This window comes from Alosa sapidissima, chromosome 18 (assembly GCF_018492685.1).
Source record: "Alosa sapidissima isolate fAloSap1 chromosome 18, fAloSap1.pri, whole genome shotgun sequence".
Taxonomy (NCBI): Eukaryota; Metazoa; Chordata; class Actinopteri; order Clupeiformes; family Clupeidae; genus Alosa; species Alosa sapidissima.
In genome coordinates this window covers 23,875,564-23,900,423 of record NC_055974.1, presented here as the reverse complement: position 1 = coordinate 23,900,423, position 24,860 = coordinate 23,875,564, and the positions used below count along the sequence as shown (strand labels likewise).

The 24,860-nt window shown below is 43.1% G+C and overlaps 2 protein-coding genes across 6 annotated transcripts; both read left to right on the top strand.

The window, feature by feature from the left end:
* Positions 1 to 109: 109 nt before the first annotated feature.
* rbm4.1 (RNA binding motif protein 4.1) lies at positions 110 to 5,312 on the top strand. Of its 3 annotated transcripts, XM_042071096.1 has the most exons (4): positions 110 to 252; positions 1,128 to 1,563; positions 2,042 to 2,935; positions 4,617 to 4,762. In XM_042071096.1, exons 2-3 carry the CDS (start codon positions 1,152 to 1,154, stop codon positions 2,920 to 2,922), a joined length of 1,293 nt encoding a protein of 430 aa, XP_041927030.1. In that variant the 5' UTR covers positions 110 to 252; positions 1,128 to 1,151; the 3' UTR covers positions 2,923 to 2,935; positions 4,617 to 4,762. The 3 variants fall into 3 exon arrangements, with proteins under 3 accessions (XP_041927030.1, XP_041927031.1, XP_041927029.1); XM_042071097.1 differs by lacking the exon at positions 2,042 to 2,935 and having other exon boundaries at positions 4,617 to 5,312; XM_042071095.1 differs by lacking the exon at positions 4,617 to 4,762 and having other exon boundaries at positions 2,042 to 3,386.
* Positions 5,313 to 6,136: 824 nt separating this feature from the next.
* On the top strand, positions 6,137 to 22,094 carry sf1 (splicing factor 1). 3 transcript variants are annotated; one of them, XM_042071092.1, is made up of 12 exons: positions 6,137 to 6,573; positions 7,555 to 7,686; positions 9,900 to 9,975; positions 12,978 to 13,130; positions 13,857 to 13,943; positions 14,246 to 14,432; positions 16,897 to 17,012; positions 17,753 to 17,860; positions 18,398 to 18,584; positions 19,472 to 19,703; positions 19,928 to 20,089; positions 20,490 to 22,094. In XM_042071092.1, the coding sequence occupies exons 1-12, from the start codon at positions 6,312 to 6,314 to the stop codon at positions 20,819 to 20,821; spliced, it is 2,034 nt and encodes a 677-aa protein (XP_041927026.1). In that variant the 5' UTR covers positions 6,137 to 6,311; the 3' UTR covers positions 20,822 to 22,094. The 3 variants fall into 3 exon arrangements, with proteins under 3 accessions (XP_041927026.1, XP_041927025.1, XP_041927027.1); XM_042071091.1 differs by having other exon boundaries at positions 13,857 to 13,946; positions 14,249 to 14,432; XM_042071093.1 differs by lacking the exons at positions 6,137 to 6,573; positions 9,900 to 9,975 and having other exon boundaries at positions 7,553 to 7,686; positions 13,857 to 13,946; positions 14,249 to 14,432.
* Positions 22,095 to 24,860: the final 2,766 nt, after the last annotated feature.

Sequence of the window (24,860 nt, the reverse complement as noted above, 5' to 3'; positions counted from 1 at the left end):
AGTTCCAGTTCTTTAGCATCAATATGTTGTAGTTTCAGTTGGGTCTGATATATTTAAAACATTTTAGCTAGTTAGGGTTCGGTGCAGAAGACATTTTCGCGCCGTGAGCAAGGTGAAGTAGTACGCGCACACACCCCTTGCGCGTCTTGTGGTGTCCGCAAGAGCTTGCTAACCAATGGTAAGCCATTAGCTATCATAGCTTGTGCATGTGACGCCATTTCGGTCTTGTAAGTCCACGGGTGCCATTGTGAGGTATGAGGAAAGATTTCCAAACACTACACATTTTAAATGCATTTGTAATTGTATGCGTTTTTGAGTAATTGCAAGGCTATATACGTAACGATAATGTAGAGCAAAATTGTGCTGCATGTAGGTTTTTATTTAGCGTGGAGCTTGCTACATTGACGGAGCTAACGCGAGTTACTGAATGACACGATTACTTGCAGGCACCTTGCTAGCGTAGTGTTGTTGGGTCATTGCGTGACTGATGAATTAATTGGTTTATTGTGTTGGGATTTCCCAATTGATATGTTGGTGTCTTCCGAAAATCTTGCACGTACATGCACTGTTAAATATCTGTTCCATGCATAGTTTACAATAGCATACTTGGTTAACGTTATCGTTAGATGTTAAAATTCAGTAGGGGCTAGCTAGCTCGTGCACTATTGTCTATTGCTACACTCACATAGCGGTAGTTCAAGCTTGTCCACTTGGGGAAAGCCCTCCCATACTTGTATGAAGTGCGTTGGGTTCACAGCTAGTATGTGGCTTTTAGTCATGCACTGTACGTAGAACTGAAGAGGCTTGTTTGTCTTGTGGTGCATTTCATTTAGGACAGTGGTATGCTTAAAAGTGTGTGCTTAAACTTGATCTCACACTTGCCCACTGAGGACTGCATGTCAAGCACTGTCTGGCATTCCTCTGGTAGGCCTACAGCTAGAAAGCACACTTTGTCCTCATAGGGTCCCCAATCTACTTAGTGATGTTTGAGCTTTTAAAGTGCAGATGGCAGCATGTAATGTTTTTCAAATCAGATTTAATGACCAGTAGAACTAGAAAGGTCATGCAAATTCATAACCAATAAAGTTGTTCTTATTGAATATGTTGATTAATTTCTTGCCTTTTAGGGTGTGTTGAAAAGGCCAAGCAAAATGGTGAAGATATTTATAGGCAACCTGTCCCCCAACACAACAACGGAGGAACTCCGCGCCCTGTTCTCTCAATATGGAAAGATCTCAGAGTGCGACATTGTCAAAAACTTTGGCTTTGTGCACATGGACGACAAATCGGAAGCAGAAGAGGCCATCCGCAACCTCCACCACTATGAGCTAAACGGCCAGGCCATGAATGTAGAGCTGAGTCGAGGCAAACCTAGGGCCTCCACAAAGCTCCACGTAGGCAACATCAGCAGCAGCTGCACGAATCAGGAGCTTCGTGCCAAGTTTGAGGAGTACGGCCCTGTGGTAGAGTGTGACATTGTCAAGGACTACGCGTTTGTGCACATGGAGAGAGTAGAGGATGCCATGGAGGCTATCAGTGGTCTCGACAACACAGCCTTTCAAGGTGAAATCACACTTGTGGTTTGTGTCTTAACGTAGGTATGAAATTAATAGCAGCCTTCCAAAGAAACCATAGGCCTGTTAGTAAGTAAGTAAGGTAAGTAAGCTCAAAAAGGTCAATGGTAAGAGGAGGAATGTGAAATTATTTGTTATAAGTGACTGTCAGGTTTTGTTTGTGGCAGTCAGAATGGCTTGGCGCTGCTCATGTATACAGGAATGCATTCCACTAGCAATGTTCTTCAGTGTTCTCCACGCTAGACCGTAGCCCATTAAAAGGTATGGTGTGTATGTATACAGAACATCGATTGAGTAAAAGTAAACAGGTAAGATCTATGACAAGTTATACGGCTTAGCTAGTTTATAATGCTGACTACATAAGAAGATCAACATCTCTTATTTCAAACTTTCTATGATTATTTCAATAAGAACCTTTCAGTCACATGGCATAGTGGCAAATTGTTTTACGTCTCTCTGTTTCCAAGGCAAACTGATGAGTGTGAAGCTCTCGACTAGCCGCCTGCGCACCGTGCCGGGGATGGGAGAGAGGACGGGTTGTTATCGGTGCGGGCAGGAAGGCCATTGGTCTAAAGAGTGCCCTTTGGACCAGAATGGCTCCTATCGTGACGGTGGTGGTGCCATGGGGCCCGGCGGCTCCAATGGATTCGGTCCTCCGAGGTTTGGCGGTCGCGGCCGCGGGTTTCATCGTGGCTTCAATGGTGCTGACCCGGGCTTCGGAGGCAGCTTCGTGCCCGCTCACGGCATCAGCAGGGGCGGGGCTTACGGCGGCGGAGCTGGTTACGGCCGTGGCGCCACGGGCTACGAGGGCGCTATGGGTTACGGTGTGCCTCCGGGTTACGGCATGGCGGCGGACCCTAGCCTGGCCCGTGCATACGGAAGCGAAGCAGCGGCTTATGGGGGGGCAGCAGCCAGTTATGGTGCCTCGATGCCGGGGTACCCCAGTGCTCGCCGCTCCGCCTATGATGAGCGAGATCCGTACGGTGTGGTGGACTTCTACGAGAAGTATCGGGCGCGTCCGTACGGTGGCAGTTATTTCGAAGATCGACGCGCTGTTCCCATGCCCACCCCTCCTCCTCCTCCTCCTCCCACCGCCTCCTCCATCATGAGGGATCGCTTGTCCTCTTCTAGCCTCGACCCGTACGAGCGGCGACCCCTACCCCCTCCACCGGCTCCTGGCTCCTCGTACTACTCCCGCGATCGAAGCCCAATCCGGCGCGTGCCCCCCGAAGCAGAGGGCTACTCATACGAGCGCTCGCGGCTCTCCCCGGTCTCTTCGCTTCCTCGGACCTCTGCGTACGACCTGCCGCGGGATCCCTATGCAGATCGGGCGCGCTACGCTTATTAGCACCTTTTAGCAGGTGAGGGCTACCTCGACTTTTCTTCAGCTCAGGGCATGGGTAAATATGTTAATCCAAACTCATACATATGATTGGTTGGTATTAACCATGTGGTTCAAATTATGGCTATTTATTATCGTGGCTATTTAGTGTTACAGTTTGGACAAATCCTGGCATAGTTAAATGTGTGCCGTTAATATGCCATATTTTCTGTGGGAGAAGACCATACAGAAAATATGAAAATGGATTTTAGTTCAAATAATAAGAATTGTACATGCTAGACAATGGATACTCTGAGAGGACCATACCATGGAACTACAAGATGAACGGCTAGTACAGACAAGCCAATGGGGCAGCCGTGGCCTACTGGTTAGCGCTTCGGACTTGTAACTGGAGGGTTGCCGGTTCGAACCCCGACCAGTAGGCACGACTGAAGTGCCCGTGAGCAAGGCACCTAACCCTTCACTGCTCCCCGAGTGCCGCTGTTGTTGCAGGCAGCTCACTGCTCCGGGTTAGTTTGTGCTTCACCTCACTGTGTGCTGTTTGTGTTTCACTAATTCACGGATTGGGATAAATGCAGAGACCAAATTTCCCTCACGGGATCAAAAGAGTATATATACTTCAGCTACAATCAGATGAATTACTTTTGAATGGCTACACTGGTAATCAAGTGTAGTGGATGATGCCATGGAGTATAATGCAGTTTCTTGGCTATGGGAATGTAAATAAGGTTATAGTGAAATGAATGATATAGAAATAAAAAAAGTAGCACAAAACCCTTTGGATTTGTTTAAGATGTTTCACAGATCTTTTCTTCCAGCTGCCTTATTTTTTATACAAAGCTGTTAAATGAATTAAGCTTTTTTCACATATGCATTAGGAGCCACTGTAGTTCAGAGAATTACTCCTTTTCAATAAAATTGTGTCTTGAGAATTATCTATTAGTCTAAAAATATTTATCACGATAAAGAAAAAAGGTTTATTACCTTGCCGCTGAGCCATACGGGTCATGTTATTTCTTATAATACCATGAAAATATAATCGTTCGACCAGTCAGGATCTAGTCTATGTCACTTGCAGTCACACCTGTTAGCTTTGCCAGAGGAGGTTGCTACAACCATTTGTGTTCAGTACTACCTTTCTTTGTGAGTCAAAACACGTGGTGTGCTTCCAATATCCACATGCTATTCAGACCAATAAGGTGCATGTTTGTGAAACTATCCCCATGTCACCGGTAGGGTTGTGCAATTTATAATCGGCAATTATGGCTTCCAGCGATTATGGAAACATCAAAATAGAAGTACAAAGATTATTTTTGTTGCATTCTGTTCTGCAACATTGCTCACTTTGTCTTGAGTTAGAAATCCAGCGCACCCCTTTTTTTACATATATATATTTTTTAATTTCAGTTCCATTATTTTTTGTATATATTTAGTATAGTAATATTTAATATATATTTTTTTATCTTATTTTTTTAAGTTTAGAAAATCATTGATGTTTCCAAAATCATTTGAGTAATGGTTAAGTAATCATGATATCAATATCAATTTAAATCATGTTAATGTGTCGTTTATTGTGCCATAGTGTAGCACCCCTAGTCCCCAGTTGACTCAGTTATTATGTGGTGTGCTCTCTTTTGCAGGTGTTGTACTGTCGTGTTTCCACTTGCTCGGTCAAGATTCTTTCATTGTTTGTTTTGCAGCTCGTGACGCGTTCCTACATCAGCGTATTCGCGGGGCGGTGAATATCGCGGACGCGTTACTTCGGTGCGTCGATGGTCTACGATTCGGTGTCTGTCCTCACACAGCATATTTTTACTTTTTGAAGTTGCTTCTATCTAAACTATGCTTTTCTCGTACAATAGTGTAGATTTACAAAAAAAAGAAAAGGTGTACAAAATGCTTATAGATAGTATCTCAAGTATTCACTGTTGAGACATTTTATGTTTGTAAAAGTTTTGTCTTTGTATTAATCATGTTCTAATATGCAGAAACGTACCACTTCAGTTAATATTTACCTCGTTTCCAAAGGAGCTTCAGTGAAATATCACAAGAAATTATCATCATTTCATTCCTCAAAAAAGATATGCTGCACTTTTTTTGTTTTACAGTATGCCCTATATTTTATGTTGTTATGAATTTGAAAGAAAGACTGCTAATGGATCCTAACACATCATGAAGTGAAGTTTTTCAAAACCCTACCCCTTCTTCTGAAAGTAGGCAGTGCCACAGTGGTTGCTTTCTTTTTGGAAAGGCCATTTTTTAAAGACTGGTTATTGTCTTGTGTGATAATTGATGGACATGCTGTTGTAATGAAATTATCTTGAATGGTCATGAAATACCTGTAAAACAAACAATCCACCAGAATAAACCAGTCTGCAATACTTTTGACCCCCAAAGTTGGTTTGTTTTAATTGTGTGATGTTTTTTTCTGCCACCAAGCATCTTGCTTTTGGAGGTATAGTGATGTATAGATAAAGATATAGATATAGAGATAGATACACGAAACACAAAGAACACTTCCAACACAATAGTGGAAATACATGTGACTTGCGTTACCTTTGCAATGAATCTCTATTGGAAAAAGTATACACAGTCCTGTGTAGTTGGAACAGTTGAAAGTCTAGGTCCAGATAGCCAACAATATTATTAATTAGTCTGAAGAGGGGATTTAATAATGTTTACATATTTTTGCACAGTGTACTGATACCAGAAAAGTAAGGTGTTATCCTGAAATTAAAACTTTATGTAATATTTACATATTTGATTAAAAAGCTATTCAGTTGATCTTCCTGACTCTCCCCTGAAAGAAAGTGTCACTGATCCTCTGTGGGGTCTTATTCAGACTGGAACATGTGATTACACAAAGAACCCCTTTGGTTTTTAGGCATTTTGTGTAGGTTTAGGTCCAAATTGTAAACCTTTGATAATAATTGCCTACATGTAATTTTAATACATTTAACATGCTACACATATCTGCGACTCTCCTGGCTGGGCCCTACCTCAACACACTCGCTAGGACTCTTCATGCAACTGGTTTTTCAGTCGGTCATAGCCATCATAGCTGTGATCATAAATGAATGATGCAGAAAGCCTACTGATGCTAGATCGTGAAAAAGCCATTTATATCCAATCACAGGTTAAGGGTAGTGATGGGACGGGTGTGAGCGCGGGCCAATGAAATGTTTCAACTGACACTGCTTCAGACCAATAGCGGGAAACGTCGTCGTTGAAGGCAGTCCTCCTTTGTCAAGCTCCCCAAACGCCATCTTGAGTTGGTGGTTGCGGTAATCTGAAGGAGGTTTACACGAATACTTTGGTTGTATTTCTAAATATATTCAATAGTAGAGCGATATCAAGGATAGGTTTATAGCGATTTAAAGCATTTCTGGTCGGATATGGCTACGGGAGCAAACGCAACTCCTTTGGGGAAGTTGCACCCAAGCATTGGCGCAAAACGAGGCTTTGACGCCGGGCCGGGTGCAGGGCTAATGGCTCCGCCAGGCCCTCCAGTGTCATTTCCTTCTCTTCAAAATTTTCAGCAACCTCAGGTGCCCAATGTTTCTTTTCCACAAGCCCACCAATTCGCGCCTGCTGCAGTCGCAACCTTTCCAGTCTCAATTCCACAGCCAGGACCCGGAATGAAATCGCCAGCTGGAGGTAAGGCTACAACGTGGATAGCTGCTAGGCCTTGGCTGTTGGTAACGTGATTGTCAGTGAAGAAAGGTTATCTTGGCTAACGTTAGCTACTGCCGGTGTCTTATCAAAACTAGTGACTATTTGTTCTTCTTTTCGTGTACCAAGGGGCTGATTCCCATATTAAACGATATCAACATTGGTTTTATTAAGCTGGACCCGTATGTTCTGATTGATATGATAGTAAGCTTGCCGAAAAGTGTTTTGTCCATAGCGAGGTTTTACCGTTAGCGAATGTTAGCTATGTAACGTTAACGTTATAGCTGGGTCAACCATGAAGGCAAATAATTTCAGTCACGATTACAGTGGTGGACATGATGACGTTGTGATAAGATGCTAACACCCCAGAGCAAAAGCGAATAGCTTCACTGTCAGACACTAGATGTATTGTATTGTTAGCAAACGTTAAGTGACTAGCAGCATGGTTAGCGCAAGTTTTATCCGTCCCCAGGTTACTTGTATTGCTTACAATGCAGCGATGCAAGGTCAAAACCCTGAAACGCTATGTCCAGATCCGCGTCAACCCTCTGTTATGTCGTTAGCTGGTTATCCTAGACACTGATAGCTAATATTGCCTCGCGGAATGATTGGCTACATCCTAATTTTCTTGTGTCGTTTAACGTCATGGTGCCTTGTTCTTTGTCCCAGCTGTTTTAATTTGTTTGTTTACGTCTTCCCTTGATACTAACGTTAGAAAATGTCAACAAAGATGACACGGTACAGGAATATTACCTAGTAGGACATGAATGTGGCCTTTGATCATAGCTACTTTCCGAGATAGGCACTATCAATCATAAATGACGGGACAACAAAAACATCGAGCTGTCCATCTGGACTTGACGTTAGTCCTTTGTTTAGTCAGATGACATGCTTGAGGGAAACGAAGCCTACATCGCACCTAGCTGGGTCAAGGGGTTGGCTAATATTATTTCTCCGACCTGGCAGATTTTGGTCAGAAGAAGGCAAGGAAGAAGAGCCGTTGGAGCAGCGAGACCCCTGATCAGAAGACGGTTATCCCTGGAATGCCCACAGTCATTCCCCCTGGGCTGACACGAGACCAAGAGAGAGCTTACATAGGTAATTACATTAAAAGCAATATTCTCCTTTTAAAACTGCTTTCGAAATGAATGCACAGAAACAAATGAAAAGTTGGTTCTGTCTTTATGGAAGTATTGAAAGCTATATGTGTTTTCTGCATTTTGAGAGTTATGAGTGAGTTCCTTGTAGGTTGCCTATGAAATTGTCGAAAAGAGCTCATAATTGCTGAATTCCATTAGTTGGAGTGGGTAAAGGATGATTATGTGTCTAGCAATACTTTTGTTTTTTTTTCTTCCTCAAGGTAAAACTTGAGAGCTCTCCCAAACTGTGTTTACGTTTACAGATGTAAACATCATCAAACAAGATTAGTTTATACTTCTTGATGATTTCAGGGGGGGAAATCACATAATTTATTGTCCATTTTTTTTTCATGCATTCAGAGTCTGTGAAAATGTTCCCTGGTTTTCAAAGTAAACGAAAGCCTCTGATGGGTTGTTTCTTTCACTCTCTCTAATGAAATTCAGCCTTTTCACCCCTCAGTCCCTTCAGTTCACTGTTGAATTTACTAACCTGTAATGTGCAAGGCCATTAATGATAGCCCTGGAGGTGCTGATGTTTTCTCTCTTTGAACCATCAGCATCACAGTGGTCTTGTTCATCCAGTAACCAAGTCTTCTTACGAAATATCAATAATTTTCAAGAATTATTGTAACATGTGCACCCCCTCCTTGCTCTAGATCAGTTTATGGTCAGAAATCAACTTGAGCGTTTTATAGAATCGGGACACATTCGTTTGCCACTTCTTAGGTGTCTTATGAAATTAATGTCTCTAGTACTTAGGCATTAAAATTCTGAGCCATTTTTTTTTTTTTTTGCATCAGCTCGCTCATTGGGTTCTTGGTGTGTGGAATCATTTGGATCATCTTCCATTTAGCTCATAATTTCTTTACACCAAAAATCTTCATATTTCGCTACATATCCATTTGTCATTTGCATAGGGTATCCTGGCAGTTGACCAAATTAGACCACCTTTTGGCTGTACTGCCTAAAACGCATGCTGATTTGGTTACAGCATTTCTCTCTCTTTCTCTGTGTATTTTTACTGCTCTTAGCGTAGAACCGCTAAAAAACTAGTCATTACTTAGAATGTTGAACTATGTAGAGCACATTTAAAATGCTCACATAGACGACCTGCAGCTCCACTGCTTGAGAGATGACTGTGGCCAGGTGCGGCTTGTCAATAACAAATGCGTTATTGACACCTCCGTTTTTGTTTTCTTCATGATGCCCCCCCCCCTCCTCCCTCCCTTCCTCCCTTCCCCCTCTTGTGTAGATGTTTCTGTGATGTTGAAACTTGTGTTGTTGTTTGTCTTATGTTGGATCGGTTTTCTCATTCTTTGTGCATTCCCCAACAGAGGACAAAATACTTTGTAGAAACTATTCTAATGTTGAAGGCGAAACCAGTTATGGCTTACCTTCATTTATAGTGGTTAATAAACACAAATTAAAATGGTCACCTACTAATTGTTTGCTCCCTGTCTAGCCAATTCCTCTTTGGAGTGTGCTGGGCTGGGGATAGCTTTGAATCCAGTTATAATTTCCGGTCAAGAACTGTTTTCAATTGTTTCAAAGGTTTCCATTGTTTTTGCCGCACCTATTTTTAGAAAGCACTAAATTCACAAAGCAAATTTTGTGTGCTGTGTATTCTTATTCTTTAAAATTGGCACAATGTATTCAAAAGTTATGTTGGCACACAATGGAAACCTAATTTTGATCAGTATTTGTTTCTATATTGCCCTAAAAGTTTTCTTTAATGTAACCCTTCTATCTTGTTTAGGATATCAAATTCTTCACTTTGCTGGCAGACCAGCCTTGATATGTTGTTTCAAGTTTAGGCGTATAGGGAACAATCACTGGGCCAAGTTTAGTAATTTAGTAATTGGTTGGTAGGCTATACCCAGGTGGCGTATCCTTATCCTTTAAATAAGATGAAGGGTTTCTTTGTCATAGCATAATCAATGCAGTAAATGTGTTTTTTTTTTTATTTTTTTTATTTCTTGTAATTGATCTGCATTGTTTTTGAGTGTGTTAACCTTGTTGAATGTGATGGTAATTTTGTTCCTCTCTCTGGTGATTGACAAAAGGCATTCGTCTAAATGAAATGCACTTGTTCTCGCTCTTGTTTTTTTTGCCTGGTAACCACATTCTTTTCCGTCCTTCTTTGTTTTTCTTTCCTAACCTGATTTCTTCCAGTCCAACTGCAGATCGAAGACCTGACTCGTAAACTGCGTACGGGAGACCTGGGAATCCCTGTAAACCCTGAGGACAGGTCGGATAAAGTTTTAAACCCCACAAAAACAGTAACATTTTCTTTACCTTTTCTGAATCATCCTCTGTGAAGCCAGAATGCTTTACGTTTTTTTTGGCATCATTATGTGGAAATCTAGCTTGACCTAGCTGAGAGGGTGGTTTAGACTTGGCAAGGCTATTTAGATTGTATGAATGTCACATCAACAGATGCTACTAGTTATGACTTTTTTTACTTCTCAATAGCTTACTGTTATCCACATATAGGAAAGGATGAGTACTTTTGTTAAAATGGTATTAATTTTTAGCCTACGCTGAATAATTGGAGAAGCAAAGCAATGGATGAATGAACGAATGATTGAATGAATGCGCAAATGTGACTTGCTGAATAAATCAATATAATGTCAAATCAAATTTTTGAATATAGCTATGAGACCAGATCATTTCTCACTTTTGTTCCTTGATCCAGTTTAGAACTGGTACAGCACTTCCACGTTGAGTGGCCTGTCTGTCAGATGCAGCCGCTTAAGCTCCGGTTGTAAACAATGACTTAGGACAGTTGAGGAGCAAAGTGAGAGATGTTTCTCTGGCATTTTGTCTTTTTTCATGTGAAGCTTTCACACCAATATACAGGCTAAGAAGTAAAATGTGTAAAGATTTTCATCATAGTCTTACACTGTAGAGGTCTTGCCTGGTGTTATATGCAAAACAAATGGTCCAGGTTCAGAGAGAATCAGCCCTTACCAGTATTTTGTGTGATTTGACAGAAAGGGAATGTAAGGAAACGATACAAAGTATATTGAAACAAGCCATTTGGCTCTAAGTAGACTAGTAGGACTTGTATGGTCTAAACCTGACATTATTGGCCTATGGGGTATAGTATGCATTTTGTAGTATCTAGCTCCTTTAATACTGTTTCTTTGCTAGTTTCTTAATGTTTGGTGCAAATGTTTGCGTGAGTGAAATGGTAGATTTTGCAGTTTTACAGTTATTTTTCAAAAGCAAGCTCTTCTGAAGCACTAAATGTTTTACTTAATGAAAATGTAAAGATATCCTTGTCCCTAGAACAGCACAGTTATTACGTAGCCTAAACCATCAGTTATGAAATTTGTGTGTTAGGACGACTTTGGCGAGCAAAATGAAATAACCCTTCCAGCGAGGATTTCTTTTTGCAGTGGTTATGTTGTCTTAAAACACCTCAGGTGACCAGTTAGCCATTAGCATTGTTCCTTAACCCTTACGTCAGTCCAGTTTTCACACTTCAGTGGTCTAAATTTCCTCCAAACGTTTGTCTGAAACCTGACTCCATTGACTGATTGATTTTATTGTTTTTTTTCCCATGGTCACTAATGGTTTTCCATAGCTGGGCGGTGTCTGTCCCCTTTAGCTCAAGAGTTATTCCACAGTATTCCAGATATGCGCACTGGAAGCAATCTAGGAGGAGAACCCACTACTGGAACTGCATATGCCAGAAATGACTCGAACATAACTGCATTGACTCGTTCCTAACCTTAGTCTGCCTAAGAATTTTGTCCTTTTTTTTTTATACATATTTATATGTATACATTTAGATATTTGTAGCTCAGCGATTTCTAAACCCCTAAACCAGGGAGTGTTATTATATTTGATGGTAGTGTGAGTGTTTCTGTGCTAGCTTACAGTCCCGCTTCCTCTTCATTCATATAGGCTCTATCTACAGCATAATTATAATCCAACATTTTTGCAGCAAAGCCTAAAAAAAACGCCCCAAGTCAGAAGCTCGTCCACTGGATCCTTGCTTTGCTACTCCCTTGGCCCTTCCCCTGCACCCTAACAATGGGGGAAGTTTTAACGCCATCAGGGAGTGTTTCAGGTGGTCAACGTTGGAGTTTCCAAGCCCAAAAGAGAGAGCGAGATTCTGTTCTCTGTACAGCATTTTTTTTTAACCAAGAAAAGTGCACCTATATACAGCTAATCTTTTCTACTCCCCCGGTCGGTTCCCTGCGAGCCTACCCTCACTGTGAAGCAGCTCGCACACGCTCTCTCTCAACTCACTTTCCGGAGAACGTTTGTTTGGGGTGTGCGGGGAAACGGCTAACGTATAATCCTGATTCATTCTCTCTAACCCAGACATGACCCCCCACTACCCCTCTTTTGGTGACCTTTAACCTTTTTCTAAGCACAGAGCCTCCTCCAACAGCATAACAGGTTCTCTCGGCGACCCAAGGGGCAGGTAACGCTCGGACTGGACTTAAACCCCCCTTCCCCAACGCCAGCGCCGCTTCTTCCAAGAAAAGGAAGTTCGCCACCGAACCTCGAGCTCCGAGCTTCAAGCTAGTTGTTTTTTCCCCCATTTAGCATAATTCCCTGTCAGAGGTCACCATCATTCTCTGTTATCCTCTGGGTCTAAAATGAGGTTGCAGAGACCAAGAAAAATGGTTGTGGTCTTCATAGTAGCCCACCCGAAGGCATAACAAATTTCACCCCCTTTTTTTTTGTTCCCCCTTACCTCCTCAACTCTTGCGAATTATTCTGTAGTCTTGATTTAAGAAGCTCATGTGCTGGCATTTAGCTCAAAAATATGCTTTCAAATGAATTGATACTAGTGTGCAAAATTTTAAATTGCATGTGGTAGACCACCAGTTATTGCTGAACTGAATTATGCCCAAATATTGGCTTTGGTGTCTGGAACACTCTTAAATTATGTACTAACAATTTCCACTATTTGCTTTTCAAAAAAAAAAAAAAAGGGTCACACCCTTTGAGATTTTTCCCATTCTTTGTGTTACTCAAGAAGTGATACCATGCACTTCCAAGTGACCTCCAAAACAAAAACAACAATGCCCATCCAAAAAAAAGAAGAAAAGAACATCTCTACCAGGCTTTAGTCAGATGAAGGCAACATGTTGAGACGTGTAGAGTTGTGTGGGTGTGTGTGTGAGTGTCTGTGTGTGCTGTTAGACAGGTGAACCTGTGGGAGATTCTCATGCTGGTCGTCCGTATTTCCCTCCTGTGCTGCTCTTCTCTCTTCTTTCGCTCTAGCAGATCTCCTTCGCCAGAACCCATCTACAACAGCGAGGGCAAGCGGCTGAACACGCGTGAGTACCGCACACGCAAGAAGATCGAAGAGGAACGCCATGCCCTCATCACCGAGATGGTCGGCCTCAACCCCGAATTCAAGCCTCCCGCCGACTACAAGTAAGTCCATAACGACACCCAAGGGATTTCTAGTGTTTCTCTATTAATCAAAGTTGTTAAATGCACTTAAAGGTCTTATTCTAAGACATCTTTTCATGTAACTTTAGTCTTTGTGTATTGACAGATGCAGTATTAATTCCTAGCTATAGTATCCTCTGCACTGTACCTTAAACACGGCACTGCTGAAGTGCCCTTGAGCAAGGCACCTAACCCCACTGCTCCCCGAGCGCCGCTGTTGTGCAGGCAGCTCACTGCGCCGGGATTAGTGTGTGCTTCACCTTACTGTGTGTTCACTGTGTGCTGAGTGTGTTTCACTAATTCACGGCTTGGGATAAATGCAGAGACCAAATTTCCCCTACTATTCTATTGCTGTAGCTGTAGTTCGGTACCTTAAATGCTTAAATGTTAATTAGCTTAAATGTTATTCTGTTGCTGTAAGTCACTTTGCACCAATGGTACACTGAATCCCTATGACGTTCCTATGAACGCTAAAATGAACAGGTCAAAAATAAAGGCACATGGCCTAAATAAACATAAATAACCGTAAACATATAGAAACTGCAACTCTGTAAGAGTTAATCAGTTAAATACAAGGTAAACAGATGAGTCTTTTAGACGCTTTTTGAAGATCCTAAAATGATCAGGCACACTTTGGAAAATGCGCACCAAGTGGAGGAAGTTGAACCCATCTGACTGCTGACTCGTCGTCTTCCTCTTCCTTTCTAGGCCTCCCGCCACTAGGGTGAGCGACAAGGTCATGATCCCCCAGGACGAGTACCCCGAGATCAACTTTGTGGGGCTGCTGATTGGACCACGGTAAGCCTCTTAAAACAAACATTTCTCTCCTGTGACAATTTTCCTGCATAGTACCAACAAAGTTCATAGAGGTTATGATATTGTGTATCTTGCAATTGGTGGCATTTAATTTTCCTTTGGACACTGCCATCAAATGATCTTTATTAAATTGTTGTAGCTTAAATTGTGAATTTTCAGTGGTTAGATATCACAATAGGAGTTGATTACCCAGAAGTAGTTGTGCCCTTGTTAACACCCAAAGCCAAGTTGAAGAACTTTTTTAAAATAATCAAACCTGGCTTTTCCCTCACCCCAAACTTCAGTGGTAACACTCTGAAGAACATTGAGAAAGAGTGCTGTGCTAAGATCATGATCCGAGGGAAGGGCTCGGTGAAGGAGGGCAAAGTGGGACGCAAGGATGGGCAGATGCTACCGGGAGAGGACGAGCCGCTGCACGCCCTTGTCACGGCCAACACCATGGAGAATGTCAAGAAGGCCGTCGAGCAGGTGAGGAGAAAGCACCTCTGACCCTGCATGAACAGCTGTTCTGCTCTTTTAGATCTACACAGCCAGGTTACGGCTTCTGTCCTTCTCTAACATGCAACAATGCACAATAAAGGCACTACATATTCAACCAGCAGGATTTTGTTTAAGAAAAATAAATAAGTAATAACTATTGTACATGCGACTTTCTAAATGGTCAAAATGACCATCGCAGCAGTTCTAGTGTTGAACAGGGTTGCTATGAACATGAACTGTTAGCATGCTGTGGATGTGAAGTGAAAATCGTTGTTGAGCCTCTTTAAAGGTGCTCTAAGCGATGCTGGGTAACGTCACTTCTGTTGTCTTTCAAACAAAACGGAGAGCTAGCTCGCTACTTCCTCCCCCTCCCTCCCATGCTGCCCCCGTGCAATTGAAACTCTCCTAAACGCGCATCTCGTCTGTGATTTGCTGGAACAGTTTATGTTTTATAGGCCATGGGCCTGTACTACGAAGCGGGGTTACTGGCTTATCTGGGTAACTTCGAGAGTAACTTGATCACGTGTGGCGTAAGTTCCCGATTAACCCGTACTACGAAAGGTGGATAGGGCTTAACCGAGGTATGCTGCCATGGCAATTTCGCTGCATCTCAAACCTGCTCCGAGCAGGTCATGTTCTTGGTTAACCCGAGGTTTCCGTTCTCACTACTTCCTCCACCTCCCTCCCGTGCGGTCTCCCGTATAGGCCAGGGGGATATTCCCTCAACCTCGCTAATGAATGCGGCGCTTAACAGAAATAGCCTGGCTTGAACTAGCGTAGACTTTCACTTGGGGCTGAAGCCGTTCCATTAACTCAAGTTATTTGTTTATTCAAGCGAGGTTTAGTTCAGCTTCATCTCTGCTCGTGCACGAGGTAGAAAAGTAGACCAAAACGGTAGATTGACGAAAAGACGATATATGTCGTAAAATTAAGACAATACAAAAGACGATTTCTGTTTCTAGGCAAGCGCCATCTACAGGATTTTCATCGAAAGTCATCAAATTTAACATCGAGAGAAAAAAATAGATTGCCTACAGAAATTGGAGAATAATGAAAGCATACATTTAAAATAACAATGCTAATGGTTTGAAATCAATTGCTAGTTCGATTGGCTTCACTCTTGAACACATAGACTATACAGTCTATGCTTGAACAAAACGAGTGAATGAATAAATAGTATAAACTCAAGAACAACTTTGGCATATATTCAAAACAATCTATAGCCTACGTTCTTATATTAAGAGTTCACTCCAAATTATTGTCTAGGTGTAGGTGGTCATAAAATAAATTAGTATCAGCATAATAGCCTATTGTCTCCCTTAAGTCCCAAAGTGTTTGAAATAAAATTATCTGAAATGCAATGGCTTTCAATTCAATTTATGCCTAGTATTTAATCTGTGTAGCACACAGTTGATTTGACATTCATGAACAATTGTCGTGAAGCAGTTTTAATTATTAGCTGCCTAGGCTACAGAATAATTATTGTTTGGCTTGCATCAGATGGCCTATAATATAGCCCGCAAAGCTGTCACTGAACAGCCTACCAAATGTGCATGACCCTTTATCAGCAGTAGACATATGTCTTTCATCAAAGATTATATCTAAAAATGCCATTATCAAGGTGATAAACAATGTAGCCTTAATACTTCGTATGGGAAGCGAACCTGCAAACACACAAGAAAGTAATTCCTTTCCTATGCCATCTCGCTGCACGTTACACCACCACCGAACGTAAGTGACGCGGAGTAGCACGATTCCTAGAACCACACGAATGTGAAGTTAAAACATTTTTGATCATATAATCTTCATACATTCTTTGGAGCTAGTGAATGTGTAAATCCATGCTTGGTGCACTGTCGGGGGAAAAAAAACCATTTAGGCCTACTTCTATTTTTGAAGTTATAGGCTACAGGTGACGAGAGCGCAGGTTGACGGAACCATCTTTTTGGACTCGTTTTCCGACTGATTGTTTTTTTTTGCAACACAGCTTAATTTAGCTTGAAAGTTAACCTGCTACAGAGCAGGTTAGTTCTGTGGCATGAATTCCCATGGTTACCAAACTGGGATTCACATTAACATCATTTTAACCTCAAAGCCAGGTTTGGCCTTTAGCGAGGTTGATTGAATACCCCGCAGGTTTGCCAAGGTTGTTTTTGTTGCCGTTTTTGGAGCCTGGGCTGTCCAGAGATCGCGTTCTACTTATGATTGCGTTCAGACTTATTCACTGGAAAGGTAGCATAGCATTGCACAGGAAGGGTCACTGTTCAGCCTGCTGCCAAACCAGAACTAATTACTACCTCGAGTCTTGATGGCTGCAGGCCGCTGACAAGCATTTAGAAAATGCAATCTTTCTAAAATATATGCAATTATCAGGCCTAATTAACATTCCTTTAGTTAATTAGTGGAACCAGTCCTTAAGTAATCGTTTGAATGAACTTTTCTGCGTGTGTAGATCCGCAACATCCTGAAGCAGGGTATCGAGACGCCCGAGGACCAGAACGACCTGCGGAAAATGCAGCTAAGGGAGCTGGCCAGGCTCAACGGCACCCTGAGAGAGGATGATAACAGGTACACACACACACACTCTCAGACACATACACACTTTATCCTGGTAGTGTACAGACAAACACTTTTATCTCCCTGATACACCATAGTGTGCTTACACACACACAGGCACATTTCATCCTGGTAGAGAAACCTGTGTGTGTGTGTGTGTGTGTGTGTGTGTGTGTGTAAAAAACGCACCACATACATGTGCAGACACGCATATGTACGCAGACACTGCTCTCCCTCTCTCACTTGTGTACTGAAGCCAACACTTGCCCAGATTATGTAACCCCTCTCCTCTGCAGGAAACTGCTTGTGCTTGCTGGCATGAAATGTTAAGGAGCAGGGCTTTCAGCCTCATAATGTTACTCGGACTAGAACTTTTTTTTTTACCTGCAGTTTGCTCAGGAATGATAAATGTAAAACAACGTGCACCGATAGAGGGTGGACCCTCCCCGACTTTTAACACTGTGGCAGATTTACATAGATTATGTAACTTTTAGGGAATACCCTGCAGATCAAGCTACTTATCCAACCCATTTAAACTGATGAACAACTGCTAAATCTTCTCGATTTGGTCTGAAAATCATATTACCTGGTGCGTCAGATGCTAAAATGGGACTTACAGAGGCGAACACAATAGATATCTTTGTGGCTGTGGCTGTTGTGGCTGTGATTGTGTAATGAAGCTAAATGAAATCTGACTGTATTGTGCCACTTCTCTTGTCCTTCCCTTCCCACCCCCCACCCGCCTGCATCAGGATCCTCCGTCCGTGGCAGAGTACAGAGCAGCGCAGCATCACAAACACCACCCTCTGCACCAAGTGTGGCGGAGCCGGCCACATCTCATCCGACTGCAAGTTCACCAGGTAACGCACAAACGTACAGTCATCAGTGGCCTTTTGATTTAATCCAGCAATGATTTTTAATAAGATCGTTGCTGGCCTGTATTTTGTACCGATATGGAATTTTTGGGCCAGTAACGATAACCGATATTAATTGGTTTGTTGTTGGAAATAATGATACGATAACCAATAATATTACCGTAATACTGGACCAGTATCATTTGGCACTCATTATCAAACATATTTGATTAGAAGCCGATTATGCACTTGGTGAACAAGAGTAGCCTTGCGTGAGTTGCACCAATATATCCGCATGTTGAGCTAGCAGCACAATGTAGCCTACATTCTTGTTGACCGTGTGTAGTCTTTGCGGTGTGATCAGCGAAACATTTATTCGCCAGGGAGATGGCCAGGGCCACTCGAACAGTCAATCGGTATGAATGGTAGTGCCTTGAAGTCTGCTAGGTCTGTCCTCACCTTTTAACCTTCATTTCTCCCCATCTGCTCCCTTCTGCTCCCCCCCCCCCCCCCCCCCCCCCCCTCTCTCTCTCCCCTGTGCAGCACCTACGCCCCTCGGCCAGGGGAGCCTCCCCAGTCTGCGCAGGATAAGGCCCGCATGGATAAGGAGTACCTGTCGCTCATGGCGGAGCTCGGCGAGGCCCCCGTGCCATCCTCCGGTGGGGGCCACTCCAGCAACCACAGCTCCGGCCCCCGGAACTCTGGACACGGCAACAACCAGGGCCCTCCGGTGAGTCCCCAGTTGCAGTGTTTCCCTGACGATTCTTCAGAATTTTTTTTTTTATTGGTTTTTAACATTTTTTTTTTTTTGATTTTCATCTTATCGGTCCTGGTTCTGGTTCTTTCTTATCAGTTCTACTCGATTGTACCATTTCAGTTCCCACCCCTAGTCTTAAAACATCTGAAATTTAGATTTTTATATTTTGATGTCAACTCAACGTATGTACTCCCAATCATCCGTAAATTGATCTAAAGTGCATTTTACTCCGGATAATTCCTTTTAAGGCCTAAAAATGTCTTAAAATGTATTGACTTTTAGGAGGAAAATTTAGATCTGGAGCAGAATCATGGATATTTTTCTTCAGTTTAATGTTTTATTTTATCTGCCTATCCCACAACAATGACACTTTTGGTGCAATTGGTGCAGTGCCCGTTCGGCTGTCCATCTGTGGGTTGTTTGTTTTGGTTACCACTGGTGATCGTTTCCGTTTCGTGTCCATTACCAGTTTTTGGAGGGTTTCCAGGCTTTTCGGTGGCTTCACACAAGTAGGAAATGCTATTTGTGAACACACGCTAGATCTTGATCCAAGTAACACAAGAGTCATGGGATCAGTAAGCCACAGAACTGGGGGGGGGGGGGACAAAATCATCAATCCTTTGCGGACCTGGCTGATTTTATATTTACTATTCTTGCTATATCTCCAAAATGCACTCCCAGTGCAGACTCGGTCTGTATCAACGACTGTAGAAAACACAGCATGGGCAATCGGATTGGATTACGGATCTTCAGCTGTCGGCCTCAACTGCTAATTGCTCTCCTGTAATTGTGTTTGTGTGGCGCCGGGAGCACTCTCAGACTTCTCGTGTGGTGACTTGTTGTTCTCTCCACCTGTGCAGAGCCGGCCTCCCTGGATGAACTCCGGCCCGTCTGAGAACAGGAACTTCCACAACATGCATGGGGGCCACGGGGGCCACGGAGGTCATGGTGGGCACCACAACTTCCCGCCCCCCATGCCCAGTATGGGCGCTCCCCCCATGCCACCCAACCCCAACGGGATGCCCCCTCCGTGGATGCAGCCTCCACCCCCGCCCATGGGACAGGGGCCTGCTCCCCCTGGACACCCGATGGGTAAGTGTCTGCGAAACTATCTGGACCTAAATCCTGTGTGTGTGTGTGTGTGTGCGCGTGTCAGTCTGGTTATTTTTCCGATTCGTTCTATGAAGTGATTGCCCCTTGTCATGTTACCATGTCGACAAGTTACTTCCTCAGTTTGTAACTGATAACGTGTTTGATTGTCTTACCCATGATCATTTTCTGTCTTTTTTAAAAAAAAATGTATTTTATTTTATTAGGTCTGCTCCCACCACCTATGGGCATGATGCCTCCGCCTCCCCCTCCCCCCAACGGTCAGCCCCCACCGGCCCCCTCTGGACCTCTGCCGCCATGGCAACAGCAGGCCCCCCCACCTCCTCCCACCAGCATGGCGACCAGTGCGCCAATGCCGTGGCAACAGAGTGAGTGCGCAGACTTCTGATGTCCAGGACAGAATGTCCCTGTGATGGAACCACTTAACCTGCTTCTGGCTGCTTTGATACACCCCTGTGTGTGTGTGTGTGTGTGTGTGTGTGTGTGTGTGTGTGTCTGATGGATGACTGTTAGCTGTGTATGATTTAGTGAAATGTTATGTATTAAGGAGTCTGGACAGATTAGTTGCAGTGATACTGAGAGTTTGCTTTAGTTACCTTGTGAGTAAAGACATTTGTTTAAAGACTGCATTTTGAAACATTAAACCTCTCTCACTCTCTCACTCTCTCACTCTCTCTCTCTCTCTCTCTCTCTCTCTCCCTCTCTCTCTCTCCCTCTCCCTCTCTCCCTCTCTCTCTCTCTCTCTCTCTCTCTCTCTCGTCCTGACAGACACCACAACCACGTCCTCCCCTGGCACGGGTAACCTGCCCCCATGGCAACAGCCCCAGCAGTCGGCTGCGTCTGCCTCCCAGCCGCCTCCTCCGATGGGTACGCCATCCATGGTGCCCCCTCCTCCAGGAGTCCAGCCCCCTCTGCCCCCTGGTGCCCCTCCTCCCCCTCCCCCACCCCCTCCCGGCTCTGCGGGTATGATGTACGCGCCCCCGCCCCCACCTCCCCCAATGGACCCCTCCAACTTCGTCACCATGATGGGCATGGGGGTGCCTGGGATGCCGCCTTTTGGAATGCCGCCCGCACCCCCTCCCCCACCACCACAGAATTAAGATGACACCCCCCCCCACACACACACACACATGTGCCCCACCCTGCCATCCCAGAATATAAACCTCCACCGGTCTCCATGTCAACCACGCAGGAAGGCTCTTCTGCAGGACTTTCACTGGATTCGTCGGTAGCTGTTCGGCTGCGGACTACTCTGCTTGTGTCGAGTTGCTGCTTTTATTCAGAAAAAGATTTCAGATTTTTGGATTTTGTGGTTTGACTTGTACATCTGTTTAATTTAATTTTTGATCCAATATGATTCTTTTTTTTTCTTTTTTTTTTTCATTTATATATTGCAATGTTTCTGATCTTAGTCTTGAGTTTGGTTAATTGTCCCTGACTGGGAAGGAATGGCATGTGATACCCTTTTTCATTATTATTTGTCTTCCTTTCTTATTGGTGAAGATGCATTTAAACTTCATCAACTCTTCTGTCCCGTGAATAGTGAGTCTCTTTAAGATACGGATCTGACATTCCAACCAGTAAATGATCATTTTATATCAGTACAGTGCAGAATTTATTTTCTTGCTTAAAGAAATTACATTAATCGTATATTAATCTCAACAAAGGCTTCAGATGTTCTTAATTTTCCACTCCCAGCTGTACAAAACTGCTTCTACATCCCGTTCACAAGCTCGCACCCAAATTAACACTTCATCTGACGTGTTCACTGCCTTCCTTGAAGTTTTACTAAATATTTTTGTAAAGAGGTTAAAATAAAATGATGCATACAAAACTGGAGGTATAGTGAGAAACAAAAAAAAAAGGATATTGCTTTGCCATGCTTATTGCACCTATCCCACACGTCATTGGTTGTCATGTAAATACAGGTTACAGGTTCTTATTTTTTTAGTATTCATTTTTTTTTTCCTGTAAATTTTTGATTGAAATATTAACGCATGTGTCTTGATTAGAGTTGGTTGGACTGCAGATATCGGGCCCCGAGTAGGCCTACTTTAATTCTGGCAGTGCATTGGATTGATCCCCAAATCTCCAATCTCCATGCTTCAGGCCTCAGCAGCCTGTTCAACTCCCCTGTTTTATGGTCATGCATCTTGTACTAGTGGGTCTTTTTTTTTTTTTTTTTTTTTTTTTTTTTGAGTTTTTGATCATTTTAAAAGCCAACAGATAGGACAAACTGCATTACCCTTCATTTTGCTTACTGCTCTCATGGTGTCTGTGTCTGGCCCTAAGTTGTAAAGTCTAGTTTGAGAAGATATCAGGAAAAAAAAAAAAAAAAGTTTGTTGCTTGTAATTAAACCCACTCTTCTTAAATTATGTGTGTTTAGTGTTTTATTTTTATGCAACACCCAGTCATTGTCAGGACTTTCAGCTAAGACCTCTAGTCTGCACCAGCAGCTGAGACTGACTTGTTTCTCTCGTACAGACCAGCCTTGCTAGTTATTTCACTACCCTATGTATGAGGGATGACTTTTTTTTAATCATGAACAGTTGTGTGCATGAACATTAACGTGTGTATTTGGTTGCACATTTTTTTTCTCATACATTTCCATTGTGACTGTCCGGTTAATTTTCCGAACGTCTCTTGCTGCAATAAAGAGAATTTGGTCTACAACACTGAATTTTCTCTGATCATACCAAGGGTATGCTTTAATGCAAAACTTGCTCTCCTGTGTAGCATTTGAGTGTGTGTGTGTGTGCTGTCGTTGTGAGCTTTTTAAAATTTAGATGGGGTGCTGATGTGGGATATTTTGGAGACACAAGGGGGCGTGTGCCGTTAATCTCCTTGGACACCTCCAGGACTCATTGGTACCCAGAGAATGATACGTAATTTCTTCCCTCCTCTTCCCAGCACATCTCTCACTGAATCGAAGACGGTAAATAAATAGCCTAAACTGTCTTGCAGGTGTGACGCTCCGGTCAACGTTCATGTTGGTGTTGCATCTATTCACCCTAAAGCCTAAAGTATGGTCCCGCGCACGCGGCACTGGTGAGCGCGTGACGAGAATTGCGTCATTTTTACAGCATGCGTCGCGTCTTTGAGTCGACCGAAATTTAAGACCGCGCGTCAAAGTGACGTGTAGACTGCGCATGTGTGAAACGGAACTGCTGTAAACACTCCCCTCCAGTAGGTGGACCACATAGAAGAACAACACTTAAACGTAGAAACAAACCTAGACAGAAGAAGACTTGTTTGGTTACCATAACGACGATGGAACAGAGCGCCTGTCCTCAGCTTGCCTGGCTTTGAGTTACGTGAGACACCACGACAATGGAGTCAACTTCGACCGATGTAAAGCCACAATCCACAGATACATTCTTTAACATTATATTTAACGGTCACTTTACCATCTATGGTGTAGAACCCAAAGTATTTCAAGACACCACATTTTAGATGAGTTGGGGACGTAATTATCTGTCTGCTGGCCGTTCTGTGCGTTACCTTTGATTGTCGAAACAGGGTGGCTGCATGGGCTCATTGTGGCTACTGGCTATTATATTGGCTTGATTTGGTCTTGAGCCCTGGGTCATATAGCACTGAATGAGATGGTAAACAATACAATAAAACTAATCATAGACAGTGACAGCCTTACTCCATGCATGGAGAGCTGACATGACTTCGGATTAAATGCATCTTTTAAAAATGAGCGTATGCTGAAATCAAATCGCAAAACCCAGAGCCAATTAAAGGTATCTATCTACAACGAGGCGAAACCCATGTAACACTTGCTGATCGAGATGCATTCTCGCCTATTCCTTATATAATGCGTAATAGTGATTATAATAATAAAGGGAATGTATAGCCTACCTCTCCCAGGTGCAATCATTATCACCTAGCCTACTCCTGAACAATGCTGAACTCAAATCTCGAAACTCGCCTGTCAACACCGGGAAATGCGCTACACAGCACTAAAAACCGAATAGTTTATTTATAGTTATACAACAATTGGGTTCTATGGAACTATTTATTTGTTTCTGATTGGCCGAGAGACGTTCCATGACTTGGAATATCCCTGGACATTTCAACTCAGACTTTGCACAGCTAATAATAAATCACTCCGCGATACAATGCGAAGATTTGACACAATGTTCTCATCCCAGCTCTCCACTATTTTAAGCAATGGGTTACTCCTTAGCAAACCATAACGAAACAGTGCTTCACCACATCTGTGGATTAAGCTACACAGTCAACTCAATGTAAGTAAGATAAACGAGGATGCTAATTGTTCTCAGCATTGCCAGCATGATGGAGGGCCTATAATATGATTGTCACTTGGAGGAGACTTGTATATAACTAACGTTAGCATAGTTAGCTAACCGCTGCTAACGTGCTAGCATCGTGTCAGAAAAACATATGGGGCTGTGCACAGTAGTGTAACATTTATTCACCATAAATTAATAAAGTTGAGTGGTTCTGCAATGTAGGCTATGTTTTCGTTTTTTTGCAGTACCATGTCCCTTACATAACATGGCCCAGTGTCCTTGTAACATGCATGCAGCAAAGCTAGATATGAATGTGATTTCAGCCCGAAATCACTTTTTTTTTTAATGTTTTATGTGATTTCAGCCCGACTTTCAATATTTCTTTCAAGAAGACGCGTAAACCACAAAGACCCGTAAAGAGGGATCTGGAATGTTGGTTACCTAGCAACAAAGACGCTGTCTATTGAAAAGGGAACTGTTTTTTGATGCGTAAGAACCAAAGATTCTAGAACAGAGCGTCTTTGATGAGCGTATACAAAGGAAAGCCCTCTAACCGGACGGGCAAGACTGACAAGGAGGCCAGCCCATGGCTACGCGTAGCCTATGTCAAACAGGTGCTTTAATCTCTTCGACCTCCACAAATTAAGCTACAGTTAACTCCGTAGTCGTTTGAATAAGTTTGCGATTGACAACGCGACTGACAACGTTGTGATAAATAGGCATTCTAACTTTTGCAAAGTCAACTTGAATGCATCAATTTTGAACAAAGTTGTGTAGGCTACACCGCGCCAGTTGTAGTCTGCATGAAGTTCTTGCACAAGCCACCGTTTTGATTTCCGTAGGGGAGATGCGGGCTGAACCCGCTTGAGGGAGAGA